The following is an 18413-nucleotide window of genomic DNA, read 5'->3' as shown; positions in this document are numbered from 1 at the left end:
CTACGGACAACATCTGGGAATAAGTTGCCCGAAGATTGCTTCTCGTGGATCTACTGTTTGACAACACGTTTTTGGCTTTCTTGTTTTAGTTTTATTCTAGTTGTTTGTTTTTAGAAAGCATTTGTTTTCTCAACTTGTTGAGTAAATTGATTTTAGTGAGAATCACCAGTGATTGGTTTTTGTAAACGATTATTTTTCTAGTGATTAATTTTTGCCATAAGGCACCGCACAAGTATAAATACTCGTGCAAATTTAATCTCATCCATCTATTTATTTAAAGTCAATTTGTGTTCCAAAATATGATATTCCGCTGCATGTTGTCCGAGATGTTGTAACATCTGGCACAACATTTAATTCTGATAAAACACAAATTCACTATTTTTATTGATGTTCAGTATATTTACCCATAATTGTCAAACAAAATAATTCTTACAAGTGGTATCAGAGGCCTACTCTTGATATACTAAGTGGTGATTCTGTTTTTTTTTTGTTTTGTTTGACAGAAAATAAATCAAATGGACACATCACTTGCAAGCGCAGCACTTCGACCACCAGTCCTAGACGGTACCAATTACAGCCTATGGAAGGTCAAAATTAGATACTACATAAAATCCATAGATGAACGGGCATGACAGCGTGTCATCAATGGATGGACTTCACCAAGCATGATAGACCGAGATGGTGACAGCTTGCCAAAACCTGAAACTGAATGGACTACTGATGCAGTGCAAAGTTCGAACTACAATTCAAAGGCTTTGAATGCTATCTTTACGTCTGTTGACGTGAATATGTTCAGTTTGATCACAAACTGTACTTCTGCTAAAAGTGCATGGGATATCCTCCAAAGGCACTGTGAAGGTTCTGAAAGTGTGCGACGAACCAGATTGAGGATGCTCACTTCCAAATTTGAGATGATGAGGAAGGAAGAATCCGAAAATATACTAGACTATGATCGTCGCCTACGAGAAATGGCTAATGAGGCGTTCAGCCTTGGAGACCCTATCTCAAATGAACGTTTAGTTAGCAAGGTTCTTCGCTCCCTGCCCGAAAGGTTCAACATAAAAATCTGCGCAATAGATGAGGCTAAGGACACTTCTCAGATGCCTTTGGAAGATCTTATTAGTTCACTTCGTACCTTCGAAATGAACTTGGACATGCAAAAGAAGGACAAGGGGAAGACAATTGCATTACAAAACTCGAATGACTCATACAATGAACTCCTTCTAATTTCCCAAGAAGTCAATGATTCTGATCTTTGCGAAGACTCTATCTCCTTTATCACAAAGAAATTCAGTGATTACTTGAAAATCCGAGACAAGAAGAAGGATGCAAAACCATCGAAATCTCCAAGTCTCCCACTCCTTGAAAGACCACAAAGATTTCATGCCAAGCAACAATTTCAACCAAGGAATGATGGCAATGGACAATCTAATGCAAGGAAGTATGATTCGGTGCAGTGTAGAGAGTGCCAAGGTTTCGGTCACTATGCCAATGAATGTGCCAACAGATTACGCAAGATCAAAGGATACAATGTTTCCTTAAGCGATGAAGAATCTGATGAGGAGGAGAAATCCAATGATGAAGATAACCACACCTCCTTGAATGCACTGTTGACAGAAAGACACTGCCTGCAGGTGAATCCTTTAGGTGTTGCCCTAGGTGTTGCCACACCTGGACGCAACATCTGCAAAAAATCAATCTGTTTGAAATCTATAGCTTCTGGAAATTCAAGTGGAGATGATGAATTAGAAGATGATGAAGAAATCACTCTTGAGAGTGTTCAAAAACTTTATGAAGAGCTATTTGAAGATTGGACCAAAAAAACAAGTTGAACTCAAGTCTTATGAAGGAGAACATTGATCTAAAAGCCGTAGTTGTCAAGCTTGAGGTAATTTTGAGTAAAAAGGATTTGGAACTTGGTAAGACCAAAGAAGAACTTCAAAAGGCAACCGAAACCTTGTACAAATTTAATTCAAGCACATCCAAGCTTGATTTCATACTTTTGATGAGAAGAGATGACAAAAAGGGCTTAGGTTTCAAAGACAGCGTATTTGAGATTGGTGAATCTTCAAAATCTACGGTGTTTGTGAAAGAAAAAACTGAAACATGCACACCATCACAAACTACATCTTCAACCAAAAGCTCTCCACCGAAAAGACAACCTGCTGCATCTATTCCTAGGAAAAGAAAACGAAGGTACGTATGCCATTACTGCTTTAAGCTTGGTCATATCAGGCCCTACTGTTTTAAACTCAGGGATGATCGCATGAATCAAAAGTCAAGTCGGATGTTGCCCCGAATGTTGCCCAACACTTCCCGCAACACCTCCCACCATCGACCTACAGTAAGACAAATTTGGGTACCAAAGGTAAAAACTCACTGTAATGTTGTCTATACTTCGTTGAAAACAAACACTGCAGGTCATTGGTACTTTGATAGTGGAAGCTCACGCCACATGACAGGTTCAAGAGAACATCTCATTGATTATGTTGAACAAAATTGTGGGAGAGTAACCTATGGAGGGGGAGCTAAAGGAAAGATTGTGGGAAAGGGCACATTGAATGTTGAAGGACTACCCAAGCTCCACAATGTGCTTCATGTTGAAGGATTAAATTCAAATTTGATAAGCATAAGTCAATTGTGTGATGATAATTTGCTTGTTAAGTTTGATAAACATACTTGTGAAGTTTTTGATGAAACTAATTTGTGCATTATGACAGGTACAAGGTCTTCGGATAATTGCTATCAAATAAGTGAAGAATCTTCATGCAAACATGTGCAAATCACCGAACTTGACCTTTGGCATCAAAAACTCGGACATGCAAATTTCAAAACCCTGAAGAACTTGAGTAAGTACGATGCAGTAAGAGGTATGCCTAATCTTTCATCTGGAATACCATACGTATGTGGAGACTGTCAAAAAGGAAAACAGACTCGCGTGTCGCACCCAGTGTTGCCAACATCTGGGACAACATGCTGTCTGGAATTGCTACACATGGACCTTATGGGTCCTATGGAAGTGGAAAGCTTTGGAGGTAAGAGGTATTCTTTTGTTTGTGTTGATGATTTCTCACGATACTCATGGGTAAGTTTCATTAGGGAGAAATCGGACACTTTTGATGTGTTTAAACAATTAGTCACAAGAATCACAAACTTCCATAATTTAAAGGTGAGAAGGATCAGAACTGATCATGGTAAGGAATTTGAAAACTCATTATTCTCATCATTTTGTGACAAGAAGGGGATTTCACATGAATTTTCAGCACCAAAAACACCACAACGAAATGGCATTGCCGAACAAAAGAACATGACTTTGCAAGAAATGGCAAGGGTGATGCTAGCTTCAAAGAATATCTCGAAGCGTTTTTGGGCAGAAGCCCTTAATACAGCATGCCATATTTCGAATAGGGTCTATTTGAGAAGTGGTTCAACCATGACTTCTTATGAGATCATCATGGGAAAGAAGCCTAATCTTAAATATTTTCATGTTTTTGGCTGTGTTTGTTACACTTTGAATGACAGGGATCAACTTGCAAAGTTTGATTCAAAGAGTGATAAGTGTTTGTTTTTGGGTTATGCCACTAGTAGTCGAGCTTATCGCATGTTTAATTTAAGAACTAGGACTATTGTGGAATCCATTAATGTTGTTTTTGATGATTGCGCAGATCTCAAAAAGAAAACTTCTGAAGATGACGTTGAAGACCTTCTGGACAATCCAATTTCACTGGAAAATGCAGATGTTGCCCCAGATGTTGCAACATCTAGCACAACACATGAAACTGAGGTCACTGAATCTGAAGAAAAGCATAGTGATGATGAGGCAGTAGATGATGGACTGTGTATTCCAAACAAAATCCAAAAGAACCATCCATCATCTCAAATCATCGGAGGAATGTGTGAGGATATCCAAACCAGGAAGAAAGATAAAGTTGACTACCGAAAAATGGTTGGACTAGTGTGCATGAGTACCATATACTCACAGGTTAGATTTTCATGCTTTGTATCCCAAATTGAACCTAAAAATGTCGACGAAGCTTTAAAATATGAGTTTTGGATCAACGCTATGCATGATGAACTTGAAGAGTTTGTTCGAAATGATGTTTGGGATTTAGTTCCCCCTCCTGACCATGGCAATATAATTGGAACAAAGTGGGTTTTTAAAAATAAAACTGATGAGTCAGGAAACATTATTCGAAACAAAGCAAGGTTGGTTGCTCAAGGGTACATACAGGTTGAAGGGGTTGATTTCGATGAGACCTTTGCTCCTGTTTCCCGCATTGAGTCAATCCGAATTTTGCTAGCCATTGCATGCTACATGAAAATAAAACTTTTTCAAATGGATGTCAAAAGTGCCTTTTTGAATGGTTTCTTGAGTGAGGAAGTACATGTTAGACAGCCTAAAGGATTTGAAGATCCACACAATCTGAATCATGTGTACAAGTTGAAAAAGGCTCTCTATGGCTTGAAGCAAGCACCACGTGCTTGGTATGGCAGACTGACTGATTACCTACTTGACATTGGATTTAAACGAGGTGAGGTAGATAAAACGCTCTTTATTCAAAAATCCAAAGGTGAGATTCTTATATGTCAAATCTATGTCGATGATATCATTTTTGGCTCCTCATCCCAAAAGCATGCTAATGACTTTGTTGAATGCATGTCTACTACATTTGAAATGAGCATGGTTGGTGAATTACACTTCTTTCTTGGTATGCAAATCAAACAAATGCATGATGACATCTTCTTGTGCCAAAGTAAGTATGCTAAGAATCTAGTTAAGAAATTTGCAAATGAAAACACCAAGCACACGAAGACACCTATGGGCTCAAATGAAAAATTATCTAAAGATGTTGCGGCCGAAGATGTTGACAACACTCTTTACCACAGCATCATAGGAAGCCTTCTGTACTTGACTGCTAGCCACCTAGACTTAATGTTTAGTATTTGCCTGTGGGCTAGATACCAATCTAATCCTAAGATTTCTCACTTAAGAGCCGTAAAACGTATCTTACGATACATAGCCGGAACCATTGACTTAGGATTATGGTATACACACGAAACCAACTCAAATCTAGTAGGGTTCTCAGACGCTGATTGGGCTGGGGATTTAGACGATAGAAAAAGTACATCGGGTGGCTGTTTTTATCTTGGAAATAACTTGATCTCATGGCACAGTAGAAAACAGAATTGTGTATCACTTTCAACCGCTGAATCCGAATATGTAGCAGCTGGAAGTGGTTGCACTCAACTTTTGTGGATGAACCAAATGATAACAGACTATGGACTTAAGAGTGAACCCTTAGTGATGTACCGTGACAATTCTAGTGCAATAAACATTTCAAAAAACCCAGTACAACACTCTCGAACCAAACACATTGACATTCGTCATCATTTTATTCGAGATCTAGTGGAGAAAGGATTGATTCGGATGTAATTTGTTGATACAAATAACCAATTGGCCGATATATTCACAAAAGCATTAGACTTCGAGAGGTTCTCCAACCTTAGGAAATCTCTCAGCATGTGTTCTGTCTGATCATACGTGGATGTTGTCTCAGATGTTATAACATCTCAGACAACATCTAACATGCATGTGCATTTATAGGATTTAGACATACTGCATTTTCATGCATTCTGTGATATGATGTGTTGGAATGATGTTGCTTAATCTTCTGTTACACTTACAATTCCTTACTCTATCTTAATTGACACACTTGGATATGGTTAAAAATCCGATTAAATCACAAAGTAGTTGAAAGATGATCGTGTACTCTATGACATTGTCCCATACGAAAAGTGACTTGAAAAGATTGAGTAAAAAGTAAAATCAATCATGAATATGCTCTGCATCAGAAGAAAAGATGGAAAAAGCTACCTAAAAGAGTCCCATGAAGACTGTACTTTTAGTGTGGGAGCTACCTCTTCTGAATTCAATACAGAAAGGAAAATAGAAGAAAATGGAAAAAGCTACCTAGAGGAGTCCAAAAGAAGACCGTTCTTCTAGTGTGTGAGCTACCACTTCTATGGTTAGAAAAAAAATAAATAAATCTCCAAATGTGCAGAAAAATCAAAATTATTTTCTGGAATTGGACATGTTGTCAGAAGATGATGCCAACATTTGTGACAACACCTTATCTGTAAACATATCTTATACTTGTTTCATGTTTCTATTTCTGTTACACTTTGTTATTAGGCATAAATAGGTCATGCATAAACATATCATCGTGAATATAGATGTGTCAAATGGCCATGAGTATTTTAACAAAGTAAAATCCGGTGAAAATTTAGACTTTGCGACAATCTTTAATTTATGTGTGCATTGATGTCCAGTGGGGCTAAAGGTCGATGTGGAGTTATTTCTGGATATTTTTGAACAGTTATTTTGTTGAATTGCCTCAGTAATTTGTTTTTAAACTCCTAAACAAAGCCGTTAGTTTCTTACCGTTGGAGAAATTCTGTGGAGTGAATTATATTTACCGTTTGGGTTCATTTGATTGTTTGATTTTGTTACCTGTTGCACTGATTATTCATACTTATCTCATATACTTACACCGCCTAATCCATCATTATCTGCTTAATTATCTCTCGAATCTTCGTACCATCTTCGCACAATTTCCTTCTGCAAAACTTTTCCCCCAAAAATTTTCGATTCTTCTCTTTGCGTGAAACTTATCTCGTAAAAATGGCAGGAAAGGGCTTTGATCCACACGATATCCGAAGCGAAATGGGCCATACAGAGGATGTTTTCTCATCTCCCTCAACACCTGCTACAATCACCTTCTGTCCAGAACCTGCAGATCATTCATGCTGCTCTTATGCCAGAGCCTCTGGAAGTTATTGCTCCCGGCGAACCTGGGAATGCTTTTGATGTCGATAATCCACCGATAATCCAGGTGTTTGATCCTCCGCGCCAGCAAGTGCGTCGCTCCAAAAGACAGGCAGGGTATAACCCTGATTTGACCACCTCCAAACGATTTCGTCGAAAGGGTGAAGGGACGAGCCGACCTTCACTTGCTGACCTTGAGCACACCTCAGGTGATGACTCTGCTGATGAAGATTTTGAACTTGTGGCCCGTAAGAAGAGGATTCCTCCGTCCTCAGCCAGCAGTGCTTCCTCCGGTGACTCCACTCCTTCTGCTATGGACGCCTCGCCTCCTCCTCCACCAATGTCCTCACCACCTCGTGATGAGGAAATTACGTTGGCCCAATTTTTGGCAAACCTCAAAGGCCAACAAGCTGCTCGATCATCTGGCCCACATGTTTCTGAAGACTCCAGTGCCTCCGCTCATACTGTACCAGTAGATTCTCCTGCTCCTACGGTTGTTGCTTCAGATGACGAGACCTCCTCGGACAACATCGACCTCGATGATTACGATGTGTCCAGAAGTTTCAACAACATGTTTTATACCGAGGAGGCGTTTTCAAACTGGTTTCTTTACGCAAACCGGGATCTTATTGAAGAACGAAATGCTGATATGGAGGCCTTCTCTCGCAACAATCTAATCGAGTTCCTCCAATCCCGTGGATTGCTATCTACTGTCTCTTCTGCGCGTCCCTATTGTCGTAAGGTGGTTCTTGAATTTTACGCGAACCTTTCATCCAGTGTCAGAGATCCACGATCACCTAAATTTGGACTAGTCTTTGTACGGAACAAGGTGTACAACATTGAGCCACAGATCATCAATGAGTATTGTGGCACACCGTTTATTGCTGTAGGTCCTCCACCGGACCTTAATGATGTGATTTCCACCCTGACTGGTGGACTAATTCGCCAGTTCCCTGCCCATTCCCGAAAAGATCTCGGCTGCCACTCTTACATCTCTCTACTCCGTACTTCACAAGATCGCTATTCACAACTAGACTCCAACCACCAACACCACGGTGGTCACTAAGTCTCAGGCACTTACTCTTTTTGCCATTGGAACCTCCAGCCTGAACTTTGGGCGTCTGGTATTTTATACTATCATGCAATATGCACATGGCGGCATGAAGTCATCCAAGCTTCCATTTTCATCTCTCATTTATGGTATTTTGGAGTCACAAGGATTCATTAAAGACATCACCGAACATTTCACACATGCTGGTGAGTTACTGAAGATTGCCTCTGCTCTCCTCAAAGGAAATAGAAAGATTGACCTTCCCTGGATCAATTCTACCACAGTACCTCCCACTTCTGAGCCTCCTACAAAGTCACCCGCTCATCGACCAACAGCTGGTTATGTCAAGATTGCTGTTGCTGGAGTTCAGGCTCACCTGGATCATGCTCTTAAAAAGATCACCCAGGCTAAGGCAGACTTGGCATATTATGAGAATCTGGCTGCTGACCTCTGACTTATCTTGGAGTTAGGTACCTTTCCCGGCCAAAAAGGGGGAGATGATCATTATCAAACCGCCGCTGGCCCATCTGGGTCCAAGGATTATGACAGTGATGATGATTGGATCTGATGAGGATGATTGGTTGATTGGTTCTGGTTCTAGTCGTTTTAAGTGTTTAGCCATTTTAGAGAATGTGGTTGTTTTTTTAAGGTGGTTGTTCTGTTTTACTAATGGTTCTGACTCTGCGTTGTTGAAATGGTGCTGATGTTATGTTAAGTGTTGCCAACATCTCTAACAACATTCTTTACATCTTTAGTGTGTTCAGGGGAAGAGGAATTCTTGAAATCAGGGGGAGCTGATTTAAACTAAAACTGAGAGGAATGCTTTAAACTCAGGGGAAGTTAATTTGAGCCAATCCAGGATAAATGGGTTTGATCTCATTTTGTCCAAGAAAGGCAAAAAGAGGGAGATTGAAGGGAAATATTATTTTCGAATCTAATTGATATATTTCTTGACTTAAATTATTTCCTTATTAACTTGGTTTCCTTGTTGCCTCGACTAAGTAAATATTTAATATGATTTTGCCTTTCTTAGATAATGAGATAATCATTTAAATATATTCGGAGATATGGTATTTGTGATAATAAGTTGATGAGATATGGTAGTAGTATTTAAAAAGAGTTTATTCCTAACAAAACTCTTATATTTCTTTGTGAAGTAGGTTACCTTATGGAATGAAACTCCACATCTATAAATAAGAGACCAAGCCATCATTGAGTGGCTCCTTCCTCTCTCTCGGTCAATACTCACTCACGAGTGCACGTTCAGGAATTCAGAGAAAACCTTTTTTCAAGAGACGTGCTGTGAAGAGTGTGATAGAGTGTTGTTGTGAATGTTGAGAACATCTACGGACAACATCTGGGAATAAGTTGCCCAAAGATTGCTTCTCGTGGATCTACTGTTTGGCAACACGTTTTTTGCTTTCTTGTTTTAGTTTTATTCTGGTTGTTTGTTTTTAGAAAGCATTTGTTTTCTCAACTTGTTGAGGAAATTGATTTTAGTGAGAATCACTAGTGATTGATTTTTGTAAACGATTATTTTTCTAGTGATTAATTTTTGCCATAAGGCACCGCACAAGTATTTATACTTGTGCAAATTTAATCTCATCCATTTATTTATTTAAAGTCAATTTGTGTTCCAAAATATGATATTCCGCTGCATGTTGTCCGAGATGTTGTAACATCTGGCACAACATTTAATTCTGATAAAACACAAATTCACTATTTTTATTACTGTTCATATATTTACCCATAATTGTCAAACAAAATAATTCTTACAAATCTATTTGCGAGTCCTTCTACTCCTTTAAGTTTTCTTAAGGTCTTGATATCATAGGAAGCAACAATAGTTGCAATCTTATCACCCAGCAAGCATATCTTCTTCTGTTAGTCCATTTTGAATTTCTACCCCTGTATCTTGTTCTGGGGACTCACTTGAGTTTTTACCATCTTCTGCTATAAATCTTTTACCAAGTACACTTCCTGCACAAGGAAAGGATAAGTGATGGTGACAAAACAAGACCGTGAATCAAAAGAAACTTTTGCGAGCTATATTTGAGATGAAGAATCTAGTAGAATTATACCGTCAATAAACCTGAGGGCCGCACTATAAACCACAAAACAAACCCGTATATTGTCCTGACAATGAATTAAGGAAAATGAGCACTATTTGACACAAAATTATTTGGGCTCAAGTATTGGGAGCTTTAGTACTGTTTGAGAACTGCAGACAATACTACAAAATAATGGTCCTGACAATGAATCATTTTGGAATAAATATTGACAACCATAATTCTACCTTTCCTCAACAGTTTTCACATGTAAAAAAAGGGGTAGCCATCGAACAGTGAAGACCAAAAAAACCCTTGGAACAAGCATGGATTATCTTTTTATGAACCATACATCATTCGGAAACAAATATTGCCAACCACAAGTCTACGTTTTTCAACACACGTAAAAATCAGCACTTTGAGCTTACAAATGGCACAATCAGCAATTTAAGAAGAGTAACAAACAAGATATCCTGAAAAATTCGTCTCATTAACCTTTCATCTAAATCCAAATGGCAATACAGGTCGTCTGCCATATAAAAATTGTTGCACAATATATCGAACGATAAAATACAGAAACTTTCGTAAAAACCAGTGAACTAAATGGTGAAGAAAACACAGTAGAGCAAAGCTTAAAGTAAACCAAACCGAGGCCTGTACGAAGTACAATGTCCTTAAAATAGATTTGTCCCCTCCTGTATATGCTTCCAGGATCGTCTTGGACGTCTGTTTCCCAGGATACAACGGAACAACCAGCGGTGATTTAGCACGAGGCACTACAACGGCGAACTGAAAACGTACCTTCACTTTATCACCGAAATTTAACGGAGGCCAAATGGAAAGCTAATGATATGAAATGCAAGAGAAAGTTTGAAAGAGATAAGATTTTCATATATATGAAAGAGGAAAAGAACACACTATTTATAAGCCCCAAAATGCACACCAAGAGTTATGCAAAATTAATTAACACAATTAATCTTCCATTAAATCAATAATATGTAGAGCCAAAAGTCTTCAATTAACTCAAGAATGTGGAAAGTCAAAAGACATTTCTATAATTATGAGCCACAATTAACTCAAGAATGTGGAGAGCCAAAAGACATTCCCACATTCATAAGACATAATTTTTAATCAAATTGGAAATTTGATTCAAATTTCCAACAATCTCCCATATGAATGAAATTTGATACAAATCTTGGTGACAAAGTTCTATAGTTGAATCCTATATAGGACAGATAGGTGTTACCCTTTGAACATTCCCATATGAAAATATTTGCTTTACTAGCTGACCAGTAGACATGATGTCCTTGAACTGTTCTGCTGTTTATGTAAATTAAGATATACTTCACACAAGACTCTCCCTTATACTATTCAGCTCTCATGATTGTGTTCGTTTTGGCCATGAACACACGTCTGGTTCTGCAAGAGGGTCTAGAATTGAGCCTTACAATTCCTTCGAAGCGGCCCCACTTTTCTCTCAAATAGGTGATTCTATATTCTTCTCATCAGAATAATTAAAAATCATAAGCTTATCCTCAATATTCACTGTTTTATAATAGGAATGAGCTAGAGATAACCCCCACAGTGATATACCAAATCAGTGCGATTAGGTTGTCCCATTGAACCTAATTCTTGGGATCTCCAGTCAGAGTAGGTTGGGTTTTCCTTCACACCAATTTATTCTATAGGTTTGAGCCCCATTCCCCTTGACATTTTCGCAACTAACTCTCTGTTTAATCCCTTGGTTAGTGGATCCGCTGTATTATCCTTTGACTTTATATAGTCAACAGTGATAACTCCAGTTGAGAGTAGTTATCTAATGATATTGTGTCTACGACGTATATGCATAGACTTACCCTTATACATTTTATTTTGTACCCTTCCAATCGCAGATTGGCTATCACAATGTATGCACATAGCTGGCACTGGTTTTTCCCATCCTGAAACATCTTATAAGAAGTGACACAGCCATTCAGCCTCTTCAGCACACTTGTCAAGAGCTATAAACTCAGATTCCATCGTGGATCTTGCTATTACAGTTTGTTTAGAAGATTTCTACGCAATTGCTGCACCTCTTAAAGTGAATACAAATCCACTTGTAGATTTTGAGTCTTTCATATCAGATATCCAATTTGCATCACTGTATCCTTCAATAACAGCAGGATATCTGATATAGTGCAGTCCATGTTCACGAGTGTACCTTAAGTATCTTAGCAATCTGATAATTGCTTTTCAGTGTTCAACTCCTGGATTACTCGTGAATCTACTCAATTTGCTTACTGCATAAGCTATGTCTGGTCTTGTAAAACTCATTAAGTACATCAGACTTCCAATGACTCGAGAGTATTCTAATTGAGACATACTCTCATATCGATTCTTTGATAGATGCTAACTGGTATCTATCGAGGTTTTAGCCAATGCAGAGTCATCATTACTGAATTTCTCAAGTATTTTGTTAACATAATGTGACTGACTTAGAATTAGCCCTTCTGATGTTCTATGAATTTTAATTCCAAGGATTACATCGGCAAAGCCAAATCTTTCATGTCAAATCTTGAGTTCAATGACTTCTTGGCGGATTTGATCATCTTATCATTACCAATAATAAGTATGTCATCTACGTATAGACATAAAATGACATATCCATTTTCAGTGTTTTTTATGTATACACATTTGTCACATTCACTGAATTTAATTCCATTTTCCATCATGGCTTTATCAAAATTTTCGTGTCATTGCTTTGGTGCTTGTTTTAAAATTTTCTCGTCTAAATCTCCATTTAGAAAAACTGTCTTTACTCTATTTAGTGTACTTCAAGATTTCGGAAGGCGGCAATTGCGAGTATCACACAAATAGAGGTTATTCTCGATACAATAGAATATATGTCAAAGTAATCAAGCCCTCCACGATGATGGTAAACTTTGATTACCAATCTGACTTTATACTTATTTATGGTTCCATCTGATTTCATTTTCCTTTTGAAAAGCCATTTACAGCCTACTGGTTTGCTTCCCGGAGGAAGATTTACTAATTTCCACGTATGATTTTGTAAAATGGATTCCATCCGGAATTGATAGCCTCTTTCCATAAAGGTCCCTCAAATGAACTCGTTGCTTCCTTGAAGCTTTGAGGTTCACTTTACATCATGAAATCCGGACCAAAGGATTGCTCAATCTTAGTTCTCTTGCTACGTCTAGGTTCAATATCTTGGTTAAGCTCTTGTTCTTTTTCAATTGTCTCATATAATCTTTTGGATGAACTTGGTTCTTCCTTAGATTTGTATGAAAACATGTGTTCAAAGAACGAAGCATTTCTTGATTCCATTATCTTATTCTTATGAATATCAGATATTTGAGATTCATGTACAAGAAAACGATACGCGCCACTGTTTTGAGCATATCCAATGAAAATGCAATCAACAGTTTTTGGTCCTATCTTTACTTTCTTTGGAGTGGATACTGCTACCTTGGCAAGACATCCCCACACTTGCAAGTATTGGTAGGAATGACTTCTACCTTTCCATAATTCATATGGACTTTATCTTGCTTCTTTCGGGGCACCTTATTTAAAAGGTAATTTGTTGTTAGAACAACTTCCCCCCACATGTTCTGTGGTAAACCATAACTTAATAACAACACATTCATCATCTCTTTCAAGGTGCAATTCTTTCTCTCTGCAATGCCATTTTGCTGAGGAGAATAAGGTGCCATTCTTTCGTGTTTGATACCATGTTGATCACAAAACTCAGTAAATGATGATTCATATTCATCTACACGATCACTTCTTAACACCTTAATTTTCTTGCTAAGTTGATTTTCAACTTCACTTTTATAGTGGATAACTTTTTCAATTGCTTTATCTTTACTTTTAAGAAGATACACATAACAAAACTTTGTGCTATCTTCAACAAAAGTAATGAAATATTTATTTCTACAACGTGTTTGCACACCTCTTAAATCACATATATCACTGTGAATTAGATCAAGTGGTTCACTATTTCTTTTTGTTGGAAGGAGAAAAATTTCTTCTTTTCGAGATTTGGCCATGCTTGACAACATTTGCCTTAACAACAGTTGGAGAAAACAATCGTCTTTTAGAATTCTTGTTGTCTTCCTCAATATGAAGTCGAACAATGAGCTCTTCAACCTTCATATCCTTTCGCTTGTGTTTTAAATAGTTTTCGAAATCCTTTCAAGCTGGTGGTAGCTTCTCAACAATAGCAGCCACTTGGAAAGATTCGCTCAAAGCCATCCCCTCACTGTGAATCTCGTGAAAAATCACTTGGTGATGCAACCCGGGCGAAAAGGGGACGAGTCGGGTCGGGTATTCTGCCAGATTTGCTATCAAGATGTTGAAAGGAATACGAGCTGGACGTTTAAACTGAACTTCTTTCCTCCCTGAGTGATTTGAAAGATCTGTGAACAAGAAAAGAACCGCGTGAATGGGCGCCGGAGGGGTGTCCGGCGTGACCACTCCGATGCTTAAGTCAGTGAGGAGCTCAAGCCAGAAAACCAATGTAACCAAATGATGGTTGTGAGATTGGTGTGGGAGAGGGGTAGTAAATGCACCATAAATGAGGGCATTCAATGTGTGAATTAATATCTGAATAGAGAATAAATGCAAGTAAAGAACCTGGTATTTATAGTAGAGGATGCAATCATGACCTCGTTTTTTTTGTTAAGCATTAATTATAGTAGGGCGGCTGATTATACCCTATTGTTCTGACATGTCAAATCTCATACTAATCACATCCAGCCCACCTGATTTTGTCAACCATTTATATTAATGTCAGAGATAGGTCGGCTGTACACACCCTAATATGTCGGCGCAATTAAATGCGGTGCTCGTATCGAAGTGGTCTGGGTAAACTGCTTCTCGGGATTTCTTACGAAGGACTGGGCATACAACGTCCCGGGGAGATTATGTTCCGGGTGCTCCTATGGCCCGGCCTCTTGACTGCCATATCCATACACTCTCCCTGTCACGTCACACTCTCCACGTCCCGAGCGGTTCGAGATCTGGGCTTCGGGATATCTTACCATCTTACTGACCTGAATTATGCGTAACCCGGGAAAAAACCATCCTCCTGAGCCGGGCACTTTCCATGGACAGGATCCATGGCCCAGGATGTCTTGGGCACTATCCATGACCTGTGACATCCCGGGGTATCATCACTTCCTCCTTAAATAGTCGGGCTAGAGTCATACTCGCTGTCCCGATCAGTCTGATGTGCCCGGTTACGAGCAACATGTTGCTATCTGATTTTCCCGAGACGATAAGGATGACATCACCCTATCGATGCTGACGTAAGCCCTAGCATTAAAGTCTGTAAGAAACTTTTCGTATTCCGAGAAGATAAATCATCATGACGCCTCGAGCTCCGCGCTTGTCTTTTCATATATCCCGCGCGATTTCCCATGTCAACCCTATCCGTCCGATTCGTTTAGATCAATGGTGCAGATTGACCCTTACCCTTATATATAGTAGCTAACTTGTTTTTGAAAAATCATTTGCAAATTCGAACTTGTAGCGAAGCTCTGCCGAATTCTTCTCTTGAGCTTTTCCGTTGTGTGAATCTTACTCCGGCGATTTTTTCGTTCATCAGCTACCAGCAATCATTTTTTTCGCTTTTCTTCCTAGTAAGTTTCTTCTCCCTTATTTTCTACTTCCCTAGTCATGTCAAACTCCACTTCATCCACATCTGGTAAGAATGTCAGGGGTCGGTCGGAGGATAATTCCCCGACCCCTTCTGCAACTTCTGTCCACGTCCCGATAGGTATCCCTATTACCTGTTCCGAGTTCTCACAAAACCAAAAGCTTCTTCTTCCCGTCGTGCCAGCACCCAAGGTAAGGGGAAGGATAAAGTTTCAGGGCCCTTGTGGTTCTCAACAGTAACCTCCACTCTTCGTCCCGGGGCGTCTGCTGAGATCAGGTCTCTAGGATCAATCCCTTCTTTATACAAAATCAAAATACCCGGGCCAAGTGACCACCCGGACACCCCACCCTCAGGCTATCACACTTTTTTTGTTGAACAACTTAAAAGTGGGCTTCGATTCCTCATCCACCATTTCTTTGAAGGGGTTGCTCGATTCTTCTATCTCCCTATTAATCATCTTCACCCTAACGCCTTTAGGCTTATGGCGGCCACTTTCGTTTTGTTCCGCATGAAAGCCATTCCCATCAACTCTTCTATTTTTCATTATTTTTACTCCTGCCGGTTTAATGACGGGGTCTTTTCTTTTATTGCCCGGATGCATTACCGGTTCTTGATTGACATCCCTTCTTCTTCGAAGGGGTGGAAAACAAAATTTTTCTTTTTACAACTCCCAACTCTCCCGACCTGTTCAACAGGCTTTCTGTCCATGATGCCCCCTCAACCTGAACTTCCTTCCGACTTCAAACTCCTCCCTAATTTCACCCATGCCTGGGATGCTTTGGAAGAGCAGCCCTTCCTATCCTCGGTGTTGATCGGGGGAGATAATTTGGTTCACTATGGTATCGGGTCCCGACCTGATGATCTTGTAGACCAGGTTATAAATGCGTTTGGTCAGGCTGAGTCACAGACTGGTAACTTACTATCTTTAGATCTTTCATTTTTTGTGTGTTAATTTTCTAACTGTCAAATCTTTGATGCAGCCGAAAAGGAAATGATTAAAGCCAGTCTTCTCGAGGCAACTGCCCGAAAGAAGAAAGAGCAAAAGAAAGCCTGGGCGGATAAAAGAGCTCGAGAGGCTCAAGAACAAGAGGAGTGAAGAGCCCGGGTAGAGGCTGAGGCCCGGGAAGATGAGGAACGCCGGGTCGAGGCAGAGGCTAAGGCTCGGGAGGAGACGGCCCTTACCCGGGAGGATACCACTTCCCTGCATGCTGAGGAGGACTCGGCACCTCTCAATCATCGAAAGAGGAAGGCTACGATAGAGCCGGTTATCGAGGTGGTGGTTGTGGAGGATGAGACTGAGGAGATTGTCCGGCCTCCTCCTCTTGGTGGGTCATCTTCTGGTCCGCAGGGCGAGAGATCTTGGGTCCTTCCCAATATCTTTGGGGATGACGTCAGCTCGGATCTAGTCAAGATGATCCGGGGTCTTTTACGCCCGGATGAGGTGGGGCATCTCCAAGGACTCCATCCGAACGAGATGTTGTGTGAAGGAGTAGCCCGGTCCTTCTCTGTAAGTTCTTCTGTTTACTTTTATCGTTTAATCATGTACCCATTTTACTTACCTCTTTCATATTTTCAGGGCTTGCAAATGCTCATGTCGGCCTTTGAGCGGGTGGCTCAGGCTGCCAAAAGGGCCAATACACAGGCCACCGCTGCCCAGGAAACACATGCCAAACTCCAAGAGGAGGTAAGTCGGCTGAACGAGCTCCACGATCATGTCCTAGCCCGGGAGAGGGCTAGCTGGAAACAACAGGTGGACTTGGCTCAGGCCGAGATGATTAAGGCCCGGGCAGAGGGGCATGCGGCCAAGGAAGAGGCAGAATCTTCTCGGGTCCGGGCTGAGTAAGCAATTGTGGCCTTGGAGCAGGTGAAGACCTCCCAGGAAGAAGATCGGGCAAAATTCTTGAAGTCCCGAGAATTCAAGAAAATGGTGGCTGACAAGGCCTTTCCTTATTTTGACTTGGGCTTCAACAAATGCCTGGAGCAATTTCAGGAGGCAGGGCTTGTTCCTCCCGACCAAGAGGACTTCCCTGACTTGGTTAAAGCTGCAGCTTCTCTCTCGGAAGAATAAGAGGAGGAGAAGCAAGATAAACAAGAGGGGGCACAAAATCCCGAGTAGACTAGGACCCTTCCATCCTGTATTTTTTATTTTTATTTATTTTTCATTCCCGGGCTTCCGGGCACCTTGTAAATATTTTTCCGGTATTAATGAAGTATGTTCTGTTAACTTTTCTTGCATTTGAAAACTGCCTTAAGATATTTACACGTATTGCGGGTGACTCGAACTCTTTGATATTCTCGTGAATTTTAACCCACCTTCACCAAGTACATTCATAATCGGGGCATAAGCCCTTGTAGATGATTTTGATAAATAATCAAGGTGCAGGTCCTTTGGCCAGGGTACATGTCCCTGGACTTAAGAGATTACCGGGGTGCGGGTCCCCATGCCAGGGTACGGGCCCCTGGACTTAAGAGACAACCGGGGTGCGGATCCCCGGGCCAGGGTACGGGTCTCTGAACTTAAGAGATTACCGAGGTGCGGAACCCCGGGCCAGGGTACGGGTCCCTGGACTTAAGAGACAACCGGGATACGGATCCCTGGGCCAGGGTACGGGTCCCTGGATTTAAGAGACAACCGGGATGGGGATCCCCGGCCAGGGTACGGGTCTCTGGAATTAAGAGATAACCGGGATGCGGGTCCCCGGGCCAGGGTACGGGCCCCTGGACTTAAGAGAAAACCAGGGTACGGATCCTTGAGCTAGGGTACGGGTCCCTGGACTTAAGAGATTACCGGGGTGCGGTTCCCCGGGTCAGGGTACGGGCCCCTGGACTTAA

At 40.6% G+C, this 18413-nt stretch overlaps 1 protein-coding gene across 1 annotated transcript in view; it reads right to left on the bottom strand.

Annotated features, from left to right (window-relative positions):
• Positions 1 to 9197: 9197 nt before the first annotated feature.
• Positions 9198 to 18413, bottom strand: part of LOC142548392 (calcium-transporting ATPase 1, plasma membrane-type-like) — a 29338-nt gene continuing 20122 nt past the window's right edge. Inside the window, exons 2-3 of the mRNA XM_075656683.1 lie at positions 9959 to 10013; positions 9198 to 9857 (exon numbers count right to left, since the gene is read on the bottom strand). Of these exons, the coding sequence (XP_075512798.1) occupies positions 9736 to 9857; positions 9959 to 10013 (177 nt within the window). The 3' untranslated portion in view covers positions 9198 to 9735. The remainder of the gene's footprint in view (positions 9858 to 9958; positions 10014 to 18413) is intronic.

This window comes from Primulina tabacum, chromosome 6, assembly GCF_025594145.1.
Source record: "Primulina tabacum isolate GXHZ01 chromosome 6, ASM2559414v2, whole genome shotgun sequence".
In the NCBI taxonomy this organism is placed as follows: Eukaryota; Viridiplantae; Streptophyta; class Magnoliopsida; order Lamiales; family Gesneriaceae; genus Primulina; species Primulina tabacum.
This window is presented reverse-complemented; position numbering and strand designations above follow the sequence as displayed.